Source organism: Mus musculus, chromosome 19 (genome assembly GCF_000001635.26).
Source record: "Mus musculus strain C57BL/6J chromosome 19, GRCm38.p6 C57BL/6J".
NCBI lineage: Eukaryota > Metazoa > Chordata > Mammalia > Rodentia > Muridae > Mus > Mus musculus.
This window is the reverse complement of record NC_000085.6, coordinates 17638140-17652656: the sequence shown is the minus strand read 5'-3', so window position 1 is coordinate 17652656 and position 14517 is coordinate 17638140. Positions and strand designations below refer to the sequence as shown.

At 43.2% G+C, this 14517-nt stretch overlaps 1 protein-coding gene across 9 annotated transcripts in view; it reads left to right on the top strand.

Moving 5' to 3' along the window:
• Pcsk5 (proprotein convertase subtilisin/kexin type 5) overlaps positions 1 to 14517 on the top strand; it is a 405399-nt gene that overhangs the window by 185056 nt on the left and 205826 nt on the right. For all 9 annotated transcript variants that reach the window (XR_386446.4, NM_001190483.2, XM_017318080.1 and 6 more), the window contains one exon: positions 10064 to 10164. Coding sequence is in view for 8 of the 9 variants with exons in the window: in NM_001190483.2 (NP_001177412.1) it covers positions 10064 to 10164 (101 nt within the window). In the remaining variant the exon portion in view is untranslated. The remainder of the gene's footprint in view (positions 1 to 10063; positions 10165 to 14517) is intronic.

Below are 14517 nucleotides of genomic sequence, written 5' to 3'. Positions count from 1 at the left end.
ATACAGACATACATTGAATCAAAAGATCCATACACATAAAATAAAAATAAAGTTGAAACACAAGTCCACTTCTCAGTACCTTCTCTCTCATTTATCAGTGAATTAACAACAAACACGAAGTCAAAATACATAAGGAGAAAGTGCAGAGATGAGCAAGACTAGGCATGTCTGGCTTGTTTAATTAAAAACTAATGCCTCTCACCAACAGCTTGGCTTCCTTATAGAACTGGAAACATCTAGCGATACCGTCTCTGATTCTCAAGAGAGATCTGTGTGTCCCCTAGCTTGTAGCCAGTGACTTCCAGTGCCCCACGATCCCCATCTCTGCATCAGGAAGCACCTGAGAAACTCAGAATAAGATTCCCACCATTTAGCTCTGGAGTCCGAGGATCTGTGGCCAGCTCACACTTGCTTCCAAGCAACTTGTGACCTGGCCAGTCCTGTTGTCCTTGTGGTGCCATTGCGGTAGGAAGGGTATTGATCCGTTTCACAAATGCCTTCCCTAAAAGTAGCATATAGTCTAATGGACAAAATATTAAAACAAAAGGAAGCATGCCCCTTGTCCCCAATGGACCCCATTACATGATTTAGCTTGAACGACCTCAGAATCATACCGATGAGATTCATTCCCTATTGTATTTGTAATTGTGCAGTAGTTGTTGTGACCCCCCACCCTGTACAGAACCATGGAGAAGGATGCACCATTCTGAAGTCAGGAGGGAGCTTAAGGCCGTGTCCTCCTGTGGGGTCATGTACTTCATTTTCCATTCACCAACTGGATGCATATTTAACGCTTCCTTGTATCTACATTGTGCCTTTTCCCTTTCTAAAAGGAAATTTCCATTTATTATGAATTAGAAGTTTACTATCCTTCTTATGTGCTGATGTCTTCAGACTAGATGTAAAAGAAATAACCCAGATGGAGCTAATTGGTGTCTCACCACAATAGTGGCTAATCGTTAGGGGATATAACATCTTCTTGTGTAGATAAGGGGGCTGAAACTAGATCACTGTATTTCTGAAATAAAGACAATTTTATAAGAGCATCAGCTTCTCAGTACAAAGGCCAAAAACTTGTCCATCTCTGCATTTTCTCCTTCCTTCTTCCTCTTTCAACTCTCTACTTTTTGTCTGCACCCCTAAATTACCCACAGTGGAACAAAACATTTTGGAGCTGTTTAAATTCAGGGTCTGACTTCATACTGACCCTAGTGCTAATCCACCCACTTATCCTTGACCCCCTCAATGGTAAAAATCAGGTGATACCCACAGACCTCCGAGATTCCCATGAGACAGAAAGAGACAGCATGTAAGCCCCTGGTGTGCATGTGGCTCTGTGAGTGGCCAGCATCATTGTCCTTAGGTCTGTGCAGCCTTCTGCGTCCTGGAATGGTGGATGGCCATTTCTCTTTTCACAGAGGCTCTTGTTGCACCTTCATTTTTCCAATCCATAAAATCCTGTGGTCTGTTTCACCGGCTCCATAAAGAGAGCCACTGTGATCAGGAACATGTTAACAGCCTGAACATGAGTGGAATTGGCAGCAGCAGCAGAGTTTTATGGTCCAGCTGACCCCCTTTCCTTCCAGATGTCAGGATGATGAATAAGCCCACAGTGCGCTCAGGACCTTGCCACCACCAGGCTTTGAACCTAGACGCCTGTGGTCCCTGGGTGATGCCTGCATCCTGTTAGTGGCATCTGTGATTGAGTGCTACAGGACTGGCAGTGTCTTCTTTGTACTGAGCCCCCTCCCTGAGCCATTCATTTCCTTCTGGCATTTGCAGCCTCTCTGTTAAAGCACAGTTGTCATTCTTCATTCCTAAGAGCACCTCTGTGACTTGAACCGAGACAGTTGCTGAGGATCTAAAGGGACAGGAAGGATCTCTCATCTGCTTCTGGGGAAGCACTTTGTTAAATAAGCTTTCCATATCTGGGACAAAAGGTCTTTTCATGATTTGTAAGCAGGAAAACCTAGCCCTGAGTTTCAAAATATAGGGAGAACTGTATACCGGGATGTCCTGCCGTTACTTGTAACTCAACAGTGGGCACTGGCATTGTACTTGTACTCCTGTAGACTTGGAGCCTTGGTGGTCTGACAGCTCATTCTAGCAAATGAAGCCCCCAGACTGTCAAGAGATACAGCAAGAAGCTCTTTTCTTAGCAGAAGCATCAGGACTGACTATTGTTTGGTTGCAACAAAATCTCACTACGTAGGCCAAGCTAATCCCATGGTCTGTCTGCCTCAGCCTCCAGCTGCTATAATTGCAGCTCTGACCTGTCACATCGGGCTACACAGATATATTTTTTAAGGACTTATTTCTATTATCTTTACTTATGTGCATTCTGAGTAGCATGTATGCACATATTAGGGCAGATGCCGTGGGAGCCAGATGTGTCGGTTCCCTGTGGATCTGGAGTTACAGTAAGTTATGAGCAGCCTGACCAGATGCTGGGAGCTGTACTCAGATCCTCAGCTGGAGCAGTGTATTCTCTTAAGCACTGAGCCACCTCTCTAGCCCACCCTGACTAGCTGGTTTAAAGCCATGACTTGAAGTAATGTTTTTCTTAACGTAATTGTATACATAATATTCTGTATATCATGTGACACATTTACAGTTATCATAACATGTCATAAACATAACAATGTGGCCTTCCTAATGAGAACCTGACACAGTGCTCTGCACATGAGCTGCAGCCTTTCAAGATGCTCTGTGAACTCTGAAAACTCTGTGTACAGGGATCATCTTGTTCAATTCTCAGAAGAGAAAACAGAAACTTGGAAGGCTAGGGGGTGGGGGAAAGCATACAGCAGGTCAGTCAGGAAGCCTAGATTCCAATCAAGCAGAATAAAGCCCCAGCCCATCTCTCCCCGGTGTGCCTTCATGCCCCTGACACTCACCAGAGCCATCCCGTGTAGAGCCGTGCAGACAAAGTTGCTTTGCTCACCTCCTGTTTGCTTAACAGCTAGCTGTCCACCATATTTTACTACCTTGCTCTTCCTAATTGAATTTCTGGCCCTTAATCTTTTCATAATTCTCTCAGTTAGACACACTAATCAGAAGCAGCGTTAGCAATAGGCGCCCAAGATTGTGCCTCCATGCGAGCAAGGCAGGGCTGTGTCCTCTGCAGAGAACCTCTTCCCAGTGCACCACTTCGGCTAGGTGCCCTCCCATTACAACCTCCAAAGGAGTGTGCCTCTGTGCTCCCTGCATTTGGGCCACTGCCCCCCACCACCCTCTTCTCAGTCAGTTTTGCTGCCAGCATACTTAGCCTCACTTGACACTATTGTCTACATTCTTCATTTACTGTCTGATTTTCATGCCAGAGTGGAAACTACTTGAGAACGAAGAGTTTGTCCTGTTGGCTTGAGTTGGATCTCCGTAAGTGTCCATGTAAAAATAACCATCAGACAGTGGGAAACAGGTGGCCTGTGTAGCTGCAGGAAGGAGTACTCAGGGGCAGGGGCATTCATGTTCTACTTCCTTCCTGGAAGGTGAACGTTGACCAGGAGACTTACTATGGAAAATCTTAACAAATTTATGGGTGTAACAATCCATCCAAGCAACCAAAATTTTGTCGTTAACCCTTACTACTTCCGTGACTTCCTCAAAAGATCCGTTGTATAACTAAAGCTCTACTTGGTCACTTCTACCAGAAAATAATTTTCTTTCTTTTGGAACCTGTTCTGCCTTTGAATACCCACTCCCAACCAAGTCATGTATCCTGCTGTCTAGGCTCTGAGCTCCTTTGTGGCCCTGTTGGGAGAGGTTCTCTGAGCCATGTTTTCGGTAAGATGCATTTTTCTCCCTCCTGCTGAGATCATTTCACTTAGATGTGTTGAAAACACACATGCTGCATGGAATATCACAGGAGTGGCCACAGGCCAACTACAGGTAGAGGCGTTGTTACCCCACAGCTCTTCAGGCCCCTGAGCTGTCACACCCTCCTGCAGAGTCCCATCTGCCCCCCTACCCACTTCCTCCTGCACCCTTCCATGTTTCCAGTGCAGTCACTGAGAGCAACAAATCCTCCCCAGCCATCTCTGCTCCTGCAAGTTTAGAAAATCTCATTCTTTTTCAAGAGTATATAAATGGAAGGGCAAGACTAGATGTGTTCAGTAGTTTGACCCACATCCTCCTCAGAATGTACCAAAGAATGAAAGGCACTAGGCTTGCTGTCCTCAATTGCTAGCAGGCTGGGGCACCAAAGTTCTGCTGCCCTGGCTGAAGGTTTGATGCTGTTGCTCTTGTTCTCGAAGGAGACTGTACTCTAAAGCTGCATCTGATGTTGCTGATTCGGGATTTAATATCTTCCCCGCTTACTAACTGTTCTATTGCTGTGAATCTCAGAACAAGATCATTAGCCTGGTTGAACTTCCTTTTCCTTAGCTGTTAATACTGTCTTTGCACACCTCCCATGGGTGTGTGGGATGTTCTATGTGTGGGCATACTCTCTCACTCAGTGTCAGTTGTTTCTGGTGGTCCTTTGGTGGGAAGCCTTGAGGCGGGAATTGTGAGGCTACACTTTAATCCTTGGATCATAAATTTAATACACGTGTAACTTTTGCAGGCTGATCAGACTTTTCTTGGAGTCCTGATTGAATGTTCAGGGAAAAAGAAAGTGACCTTAAGGCACATGCTTCACTATGTTCATAGCAGCCTTATTTATAATATTCAGAATCTGGAAAGAACCCAGATGTCCCTCAACATAGGAATGGATACAGAAAATGTGGTACATTTACACAATGGAGTACTACTCAGCTATTAAAAACAGTGAATTTATGAAATTCTTAGGCAAATGAATGGATCTAGAGGATGTCATTCTGAGTGAGGTAACCCAATCACAAAAGAACACACATGATACGCACTCACTGATAAGTGGATATAAGCCCAGAAACTTAGATTACCAAAGATTCAATTTGCAAAACACATGAAACTAAAGAATAAGGAAAACCAAAATGTAGATACTTCGTTCCTTCTTAAAATGAGGAACAACATACCCATGGAAGGAGTTACAGAGACAAAGTTCAGAGCTGAGACAGAAGGAAGGACCATCCAGAGGCTGCCCCACATGAGGATCTATCCCATAATCAGCCACCAAACCCAGACACTATTGCAAATGCCAGCAAGATTTTGCTGACAGGACCCTGATATAGCTGTCTTTTGTGAGGCTATGCCACTGCCTGGCAAATACAGAAGTGGATGCTCACAGTCATCTATTGGATGGAACACAGGGCCCCCAATGAAGGAGTTAAAGAAAGTACCCAAGGAGCTAAAGGGTTCTGCAACCCTATAGGAGGAACAACAATATGAACTAACCAGTATCCCCTGAGCTCGAGACTCTAGCTGCATATGTAGCAGAAGATGGCCTAGTCGGCCATCGATGGGAAAAGAGGCCCTTGGTCTTGCAAAGATTATAAGGCCCAGTACAGGGGAATGTCAGGGCCAGGAATGGGAGGGGTGGGTTGGGGAGCAGGGCAGGGGGAGGGTATAGGGGACTTTCAGAGAGGAAACTAGGAAAGGGGATAGCATTTGAAATATAAATGAAGAAAATACCTACTAATTTTTTTAAGTGACCTTAAAGTGTTTCTAAATGAATGGAAAAGTTCAGAGTGTAAAATGAAGTGAATCTAAGAGAGCTTAATGGAAGCATTTCAACTTAGCAAAGAAATGCTTGCTTCTTTTGCAATCTGGAACTCAGCTGTACATTATGATGGCTCAGAAATAACACAAGACAGGATCCCCGGTGGGAGAAGTAGCCACATCCCTTGAACGCCCCACTTCTAGGTTCTCTTAGCGATATGGGAGTGATATTTTATATTGAATGATTCCTTCTTCCTGAATTCTAGACCTATTCTATGCTGACATCTATGGATACAGAAATCATCCGCTGATTCTAATTTCTTTCCACGTCATTGTGCTTAATAATGAAACAAATTCTGTTCGCTGTCTCTGCCCTTCACCCCAATCGCTGTGCCTAAAACAGTTCACCTCACACAGTTCCATGCCAGATCTAAGTCAGCACTAGAAGCAAGTTCAGCCTAAAGGACAGCAAAATCATTTTATGTTTTAAAAATATCTTCTCAGTTGCTCTCTTAGCAGGTATGAGGCAATCTGTCACCTCCAAAATAAAAAGGATCACAGAGCATCAGGGAGAGAGAGGCTACTTACTGGAGGTTGCTATAAAACTTGTCACTTAGGGCCCAAGTCAATCTGTGCTGAGATTCCCTGGAGAATGACATCAGCAGGCAACAATCAAAAGCCCAATCAGCTCCAATAATGAGCTGCGAAGTGTTAGGAAATAAAAGCGTAGGGAGAAAGTGATGGTTCATCTCAGGGATCCTGGCTGCAACTGAACAATACCCTGCCTGGCTCACCAAGCAAAGATGACATCCCTAACTCTGTGGAGTCCAAAACCCCATCTGCTACTGATCCTATGAGGCTGGAAATCTAATTTGCCCATCAGGATAGCTTTGATCTGCTCGGGGCCTGCACCCTCTCCAGTTTCCTTCTCAGTGATGGACGCAAATGATATTTTCTTGAGCAACTTCAGTTCTTTTGGATACAAATTCTGTTTCTGATTTGGATGGTAAATTGAGGGAATTTGGAGCATGCGAAACTGCCACCGGGATGGAGACCAAATTCTGAGACGTTCTCAAGGGAGTCTGAAGTCAGAGCGTATCCACCCTGTGTTGTGGTCTGCACACTGGAGGCCACTTTCCTTGGAGGTACAATGGCAGATCCTAATGGCCCGTTTCCGGCACCACTTGTGATAAGTGGGGCTACCTTTTGTGGCTCCAGTTCTGAACCATCGTTTTTCTTATGGGTTGCACGTCCCATGGTGCATATAGACATAAATATCCCCTGCTATTCTACCATCTTTTCATGGAGAACCTTACGTGAAATGCTCCTGGTAATTTACACCTCACATTTCTCCCACTGACAGTAGCTTCCTATTGAAAGGACCCCTCTGGAATTCCACTTAGAGCAGAGAAGGAAGGGAGATATGTTTGTTTTACTGTTCTTCCCACTTTGGGGTCCCATCACCTTCCTGCTTAGCTTCCCTCCAACTAATTTACTTCAAATTATTGAAAAAAAAATGTTAGTGCACAATGAGGACCTGAATTCCACACAGCACTGACAAAATTGATATTATTTGATGTTTTCATCTCTATGTGACAGTTCTAAGTAGCTCTTCATGTTGTAAGCACATGATATGGGTGTGTGCCTGGTACCTATCAAAGGATGAGGCATATTTGTGCTATTGATCTGACATCAAAAACTGTTCCTTGCCCATGTTTGGCCAGAGCTGGTTGGTTGTAATGTTCAAAAGTGCTGCCCACACTTGGCATGTCTATTCTGGACCTGCACTGAAAGTTGTCTTGGACAACTAAAGAGTAAGGAGGGAAATGTCATGGAAAGGCTTGAATCCAGGCACAATTTATGGGAAAAAATTAACAACTTGCACAAATGAATGAGATGATAGATGGGGTAAAATACCCAATTTTCATCTCTCAAGACCATGTCTCAAAAACAAGGAGACCTATAAATAAGCCATTTCTGATGTATTCATGGTTGGACTCAGAGACTAGTACCTTAGAAAGTAACTGTAGAGAATCCCCTGTGGTTTCAAGTGAGGAAGAAATGCCTTCTTAGATTGACTGTGGGATGGCAACCCCATTCCTCAGTTGATGCTCACTTTCTCCTGGAGGTGGGCTCTACAAGTTCCCTCTCCCCACTGTATGGCATTTCATCTAAGGTCCCTCCCTTTGAGTCCTAAGAGTCTTACCTTCAAGGTCTCTGGTACATTTTGGAGTGTGCCCCCAACCTCCTATCTCCTGAGGGTTGTCTGTTTCCATTCTTTCTGCTGACCCTCAGGGCTTCTGTCCTTTTCCCCCACCCAATACCAGATCTTGTTCCTCTCTTTCTCCCCTGCTCCCCCCGAAAAGAGTTGTTTTTTGTGGTGGGCATATGATGTTTGAGGATGGGAACAGCTCTCTTTCCACCTTTACACAATGTTAACGGATCAAACTCAGCTCACCATGCCTGCACAGTTAGTGTTTTACCCAGTGAGACATCTTACCAACCCCAGAAATCCCCTGGAAGCTAATAATCTAGCAATTCCACTTCTGGTATTATAGTCAAGAGCATTTTAAATCGGATTTTCAAAATTGTTGTGCTCTCCCGTGTACATTTGCAGCACTGTTCAGCAGCCAAACATAGAAGCAAGCTCGATCGATGTCCATCAACATACAAGGAATTTAGGCAGTAAAACACTGGAGTATTAGTCACCTTTGAAAAAAAAAGAGGGAAACACTGTCATATGCTACAGTATAGATGAAGTTTCAGAACATCATATAAATGAATTAATCCACTCAATAAGGTACAGGTACAAAGTGATTTCCCTTAGGTGAGCTACTTAATCAAACACATTGACACAGGAAGCACAGGAGTGATGGGAGGTGGGAGACGGAGCAGTAGACATTCTGAGTTCCATTCATACAGGTGAGACAGGCCCTAGAGATCCAAGACAGAGGTGTCTAGTTAATAATAAGATACACACAAAACTTGCCAGGAGGGTTAACTTATGTTATACTTTTTAAAGATCAATTAGAAGACTAGGAAGTGTCTTTACATATAGGTGAGTACAGTTCTATTTGCCTACGTAATCGTATCTCTGTAGATCTCCATGCTTATTTTCCCATTTCTTTTGAGTCGGTATTCATCATGATGTGAGATGGGTCATCTGGTAGCATGGCATATGTCAAAAGAAACAAGGGGAAAAATGATGGACATGCTCCATTTTGAGAAAGTGAGTGGGCCAAGATGCTTCTCTAGGTCTCTAACATGATGGAAAATTCCCTTCAGCCTCCTGGGGCATAGAAGGAAATTGTAGGGGTGATTGTGAGGGTGGGTACCTGTCTGCTTCTTATACCAAGTTTGACTATCCCACAGTCCTCTTAGAAAAACAAAGGCTGTGTTTTCTACTGCCTCTCCTCGCTGCCTTTCTGCCCTGCTTGCACATCAGCCCTCTTCTCTGTGATGTGTGGTGACATACTTGTCTTCGTGCCAAAGGAAGGTTCATTGATGTCATCCAGTGACTGCAGCAAGCCCACTGATTCATCTCCCCATCAAACACAAAATCAGTCCCAAGGGAACAAAATGAATTACTGTCCAGGAGGGAAGACTTTAAAAAAGAAATCTGAGAGGTATCACACTGGTTTCCAAAGTCATATTCTATAGTACTTAATTTCTCTTTTTAAGGAGAATTTAAATTTAATTTTCTTTCATAGTGAGACAGTAATGAAGCCCAGGCTGGGAACCACTGCCTCTGCTGGATGGTAATAGAATTCAGTCAGAGCTGAAGTGAACTGGATTCAAGCCAAGAAAATAAAATGAAATAGTTTTCACAATTTGATTGCAAGGTAAAGATGGGAAAGTAGCTAATCTCCTTTATATAACGTACAAGCAGACACTGCCTTAACTGTGTGTGAGATACAGGAAGTCCACCCTTGCTTTTCCTGGTGTGAAGGCTGTGAAGCTTTTGAGGAAGTCTTAATTCACCCGCGCAACATTTTTTTTATGAATGTTCTATGAAGTCTCAGTGGTAGAGACTTTTGTTTGAAACCTGTCATTCCCCACAGTTATAATTTGGACAAATCAGGGGCTGTATAGTTTCATCTCGGGATACCTGGTTTGGTGTCTGGCTGTTCATTCAACACATTTAATTTTAAGTTTAAAATGAGGGTCCTTGAAAGAACGTCCATTTCAATGCAGAGCAGAACTAAGGTGGGACACAGCAGGGGCACACTGAAGACTCTTGGGAGGTACCTTGAGGTTCTGAGCTATGGTTCACCCCGGTCCTGCTCTGGTTTTAATGAAGTCAATTTCCAGTCAAGTTTGGTTGATACAGGCAATTCTTTGAAAATGAATGATCACACAAGTCTGGAAACATTGAATTTAAATTTAGTCTTTAATTCTTCTCCATCTGCTTTGTGAGTAAACTTCTTGCTATGACCATGACTGTCCTCGGGGTCTAATTTGTGTTTTCATTTTTGTCTTTCAGATCACTACTGATCTAAGGCAGCGATGCACAGACAATCACACTGGAACATCAGCCTCAGCCCCCATGGCTGCTGGAATCATTGCCCTGGCCCTAGAAGCCAAGTAAGCCTTGATCTCTCTTTCCTACCTCTGGTGACAAGCCCCTAAGTCTAAGGACGTCCTCCTCCACTCCCATATACGTAGTCTTTAGCACAATAGGCCAGGAGATAACGTTCCATGTCAATGTTTAAAATCTCAGTGATGGGGCTTTTCATACATTTTTGTTGGTGAGAATAGTGGCTCATACCTGTACTCCCAGCATTGAAAGGTCGAGGCAGGAAGATTGCAAGTTTGAGACCATGACAAGTTTCATGTTCCCATGAGATCCATAACAAAGGATCTTTTATGAGACCCTGTCTCAAACTAATAAACAAAAGGCAAAACAGCCACCAGAACTCATTCAGTGAGAGTTGGGATTTATATATGCTTGAACAAGCAGGCTGTGGGATTCCTTCATTCTGGAGTCACAGTCTTAGCCAGTTGGCTGCAATAGTCTTGTCCTGTTGGTTTTTCTTTTAGTCTGGGAATGTTCGGGTTGGCCTTCAACAAGTTATTAGCACCACCCTCTCTGTCCCCCTTCTCGGTAGCTCAGCAAGGCACTTCAGATTCCTTGTCCCCCATCAGTGCTGTCCCAGATTGGCTCTATAGAACAGGGTATGTCAAAGTCACATGGCATGATCCCACAGACAAGGACAACCCATTTATCTCAGCTTTGCCCTTGGCCCTTCTAGTCAAACTGTGTTTAAAGCCCTCTGAAAAGACTCCATAAGCTGTTTGTATATAACACCTCCTCCACTCTCAAAACAAATGGGTTCATTTGACATAGCTCTTTGAAAAGCTTGTGCAGATTCAAAATCTCTTTGCCTCAATCTCAAAATCTAAGATGTCCAGGAATCTGAAAGTTAGTTCTCTTATAAATTTAACATCCAGATTTATTTGATAAACTTATTTCCTGCTATTTCTGTCTATTCTTATTCCACACAATGAAAAGATGCTCGTCTTTATTTTATCAGTGAAGTGATTGAGCCCTCCCTAAAGGTTTTGTACCGTGACTGTAATTAGCACAATTTCTGAAAACAAATTCATGAGTTCCACACACATCTGATCCCAAGACTTTTTTCAATGGGGGATTTGAGGGTCTGTTCTCTGAGGCTTTCCCTGAATGAAGATAATAAGAAAATAGACTAAGGACACCAACATTTCTCAAAATGAGCTTGGCATTCCTCCCCTTCTGTCTAGGTGCTCCCTAAAGTGCAGTACGGGCAGGTGGGAGGGAGGAGACATGAGACTGAGGAAGCTTGGGCTATGACTTTAGAATGGACTACTTAGTTCCCAGCACCTACATGGCTCCTTAACATTTATAACCAGAGACAGAAATGAGGTTAATGCTACCCTAATATACTGTGGCTTCATTATGTAAAGCTTTGCACTGAAAAGGAAATGGAACACCACCTCTATATCTGGTGCCATATGTTGGGTAGCCACCTGCATATGCCTTGTCATTGAATAAACATTTGAGTATATATATATACTCAAATGTTTATGTGTGTGTATACATATATATATATACATATGTATATGTATATATATACACACACACATATATATATGTGTGTGTGTATACATATATATGTGTGTGTGTATACATATATATATATATACACATGTATATCATATGCATATACATCATATACATATACAAGAGCCAATGCTCTTAACCAATGAGCCACAGCTCCAGCCCCTCTTTGGGTTCCCTTTTGACAAGACTAAATGTGAAGTCATTTTAAACATCCTCAATCTGTTAAGGTACAAGACAAAGGTTTGGCAAACAGCTGGCACTTACACTGTGAAGTTCTCAACTTTACAACTTTTCACTCAATGTTTGACAGCAGAAGTAAGTTAAGTATCTGTGGGTTTTTTTTTTTAAACTTGCTGGACTCTAAATAGGATCTTTGAGGGGAAAAAAGTATTTTCCCCCGAAATTTAAGTGGTTTCTCTGGAATATTTTCTTATTCATGAAATATTGGAGGGAAATAAAGCCCAGAATTCATAGTCATCTTACACTCACATAAAGACCCGAACCTCATACTCAGACTTGGCCTCCCAACATTGTAACTACTGTTGGACACACAAAGCTGGTTCTCCATTCTTTTAGAAATTGCTGTGAACCCATCTCGTTCCCAATGACAGTTCTTTTAAATACTATTGACACTGATACACACACCCCACCCAGTGGCACAGGTCATCTGGAGGCTGCAGAACATACTAGAGAATGCAGCTATTTTCCTTCTCCATGTTGAGAATTTTTTTAACATTTGCTCCTGCCAAAATGGGCATAAGCAGAGGGAAACCTATATCCTCCAAATATAGGTTATCTGGAAACCACGGTATTTTTAGAGTGTAGCAAGCCAGTTCCATCATAGCCCTACAACAAATGATAAATAACCAGTCAGGTTTATGAGAAGGAATAGGTCTCTCACTGCAACTCTATTGCTTTAACCCATGGCCAACCTCTGCCTGTGCCTGTAAGGGAAGCTGAAAATTATAGGAGAGAAGTCCAGCTTCTCTAGGAGTGGGTCAGGAGTGGCATTAAACTAGCACCAGAATAAGCACTGGGGTTGACTTTGGGGTAAAAATTATCTAAAAGGAAGAAATTGCAGAGAGGAGCTCAAATAACAGTGTGCCAAGGCTGCAATTGCTCTCCAGCTATGCCCGGCTCATTACCCACTTCCGGAGACCTCGTCTTGCAGTCTTCTCTTACACTCAGTGAGCTTGAGCCCTGGCATTTTGATATCCAGCCTTACAAGCGCAAGCTGATGGTCCTGCCTCGAAAGGGAACCTGAGAGGAACCTAGAGCAGTCAGAAATGCTGCTTGCAAGGCCAACCTGTTTTCCAGATGCTCAACCTGCTCACACAGAGCTTGCTAGGCAGCAGATAGGGTAAAGGTCAGCATGCCACAAGCAGAGGAGCTAAGCTGTGTCTGACTGCATGGCTCCGTTACTTCTACACTGAGAAAACAAGTGTGCCCTACCCTCCCGCGTTACTAGATGGCTGTGTTTGCTTGTCAAAGGGACAAAGAGGAAAACTCAAATCGTCGTGTTCCTTGGTCTGCTTCCTCTGTGTTCCTGGTACCTGCCTACTTCTTGGGGACTTGCTGAGATCTTGAAGACTGTGAATCGCATTACTGACAGTCCTTTTTACATTGGCATCAAATAAGGACAAAGAAAATAAGTACAAAACAGAATCTGCTCTGTTTAAAGTCTATAGACATGGTTTTCTGTACACTAGGAGTGTAGTAGGTACTAGGGGTTAGGGTTATCGAAAGATGAATATAGCACGTAGAAGTGTGCCAAGGTTATCTGCGCAGTGAACCTTTTTACAGAAGGACTTGATGTCTGTCTCTGAGGTTTGCTGAGGGCCCTGAGGGCAGTGCCCACAGAGATCCAGACAGAGGTGATGGAGTCTGTCCGAGAGAGGATGATATGAACTCTTCTCTTCTCTTTGTCAGTCTTGCCTCTCTAGTTAATCCAGAGATGTCTCCCTTGTTCCCTCATACTTCGAAATTCCAAGATAAATGAGAACTCCATCATCTTAAAGGGGAGAAAAACTAACTTTTGTCTTAAACAAATCTCTACACATCTATTGTTCCAGAAAGTTTGTAGTATGTCAGGAGTTGGGATCTTGTACATTTTAAAATAACTTCATGGTTCTTAGCAGATCGAATAGGGAATACAGACTCAGAAGTTACTAGGGAGCTAATTGCCATGGAGGCTGTTATTAAAACTGATATGCTGTCATGGAGTCAACCTGTAGAAGGTCGGCTAGAATGAGCATGCTGTGGAGTAGTCCTCTTCTGCGAGGTGGTGCACGTGTAGCTGATGTCAGCTAAGCAGTGCAGGATGGCACTGCATCTGTAGGCATCTGCATCTAGACCTCCGTGTTCACTAGTGCTCTAGATTCAGAGGATAGATGGCGAAAAGGCAGTGATCGCAAATGATGTTTCCTGTAAAAACAGTTTATACCATTGAGAAAACTGACATTCAGCAGAGTGTTTGGAGCAATACGCCATATTTTGACGTAACCCTTCCTAATCCTAGACTGCAGTTCCTAGTGCAGAAAAGGCAAACATCACCATGAAATCGAAACGTTGAGCTCACCATTGCAAAGAATCCTTCACTGGAAGAGTGGAAAATATACATTCAGCAATCATGGAATGTTAATCTATATAAGAAGTGATTTTTAAATAGAGGGATTGAGTCCGGCAAGATCTTCTAAAATTATTCAAGATATAGAGGCTATGGCTAGAAAGACCCTTCCAGGAATCATTGGTTTAAATTATCTAAAAGCCTTTTTCTCAAATTTCATTTGAAGAAAGCTAAGAAGGCTAAGGAATAACTTACTTTGAGAAAACCTAAT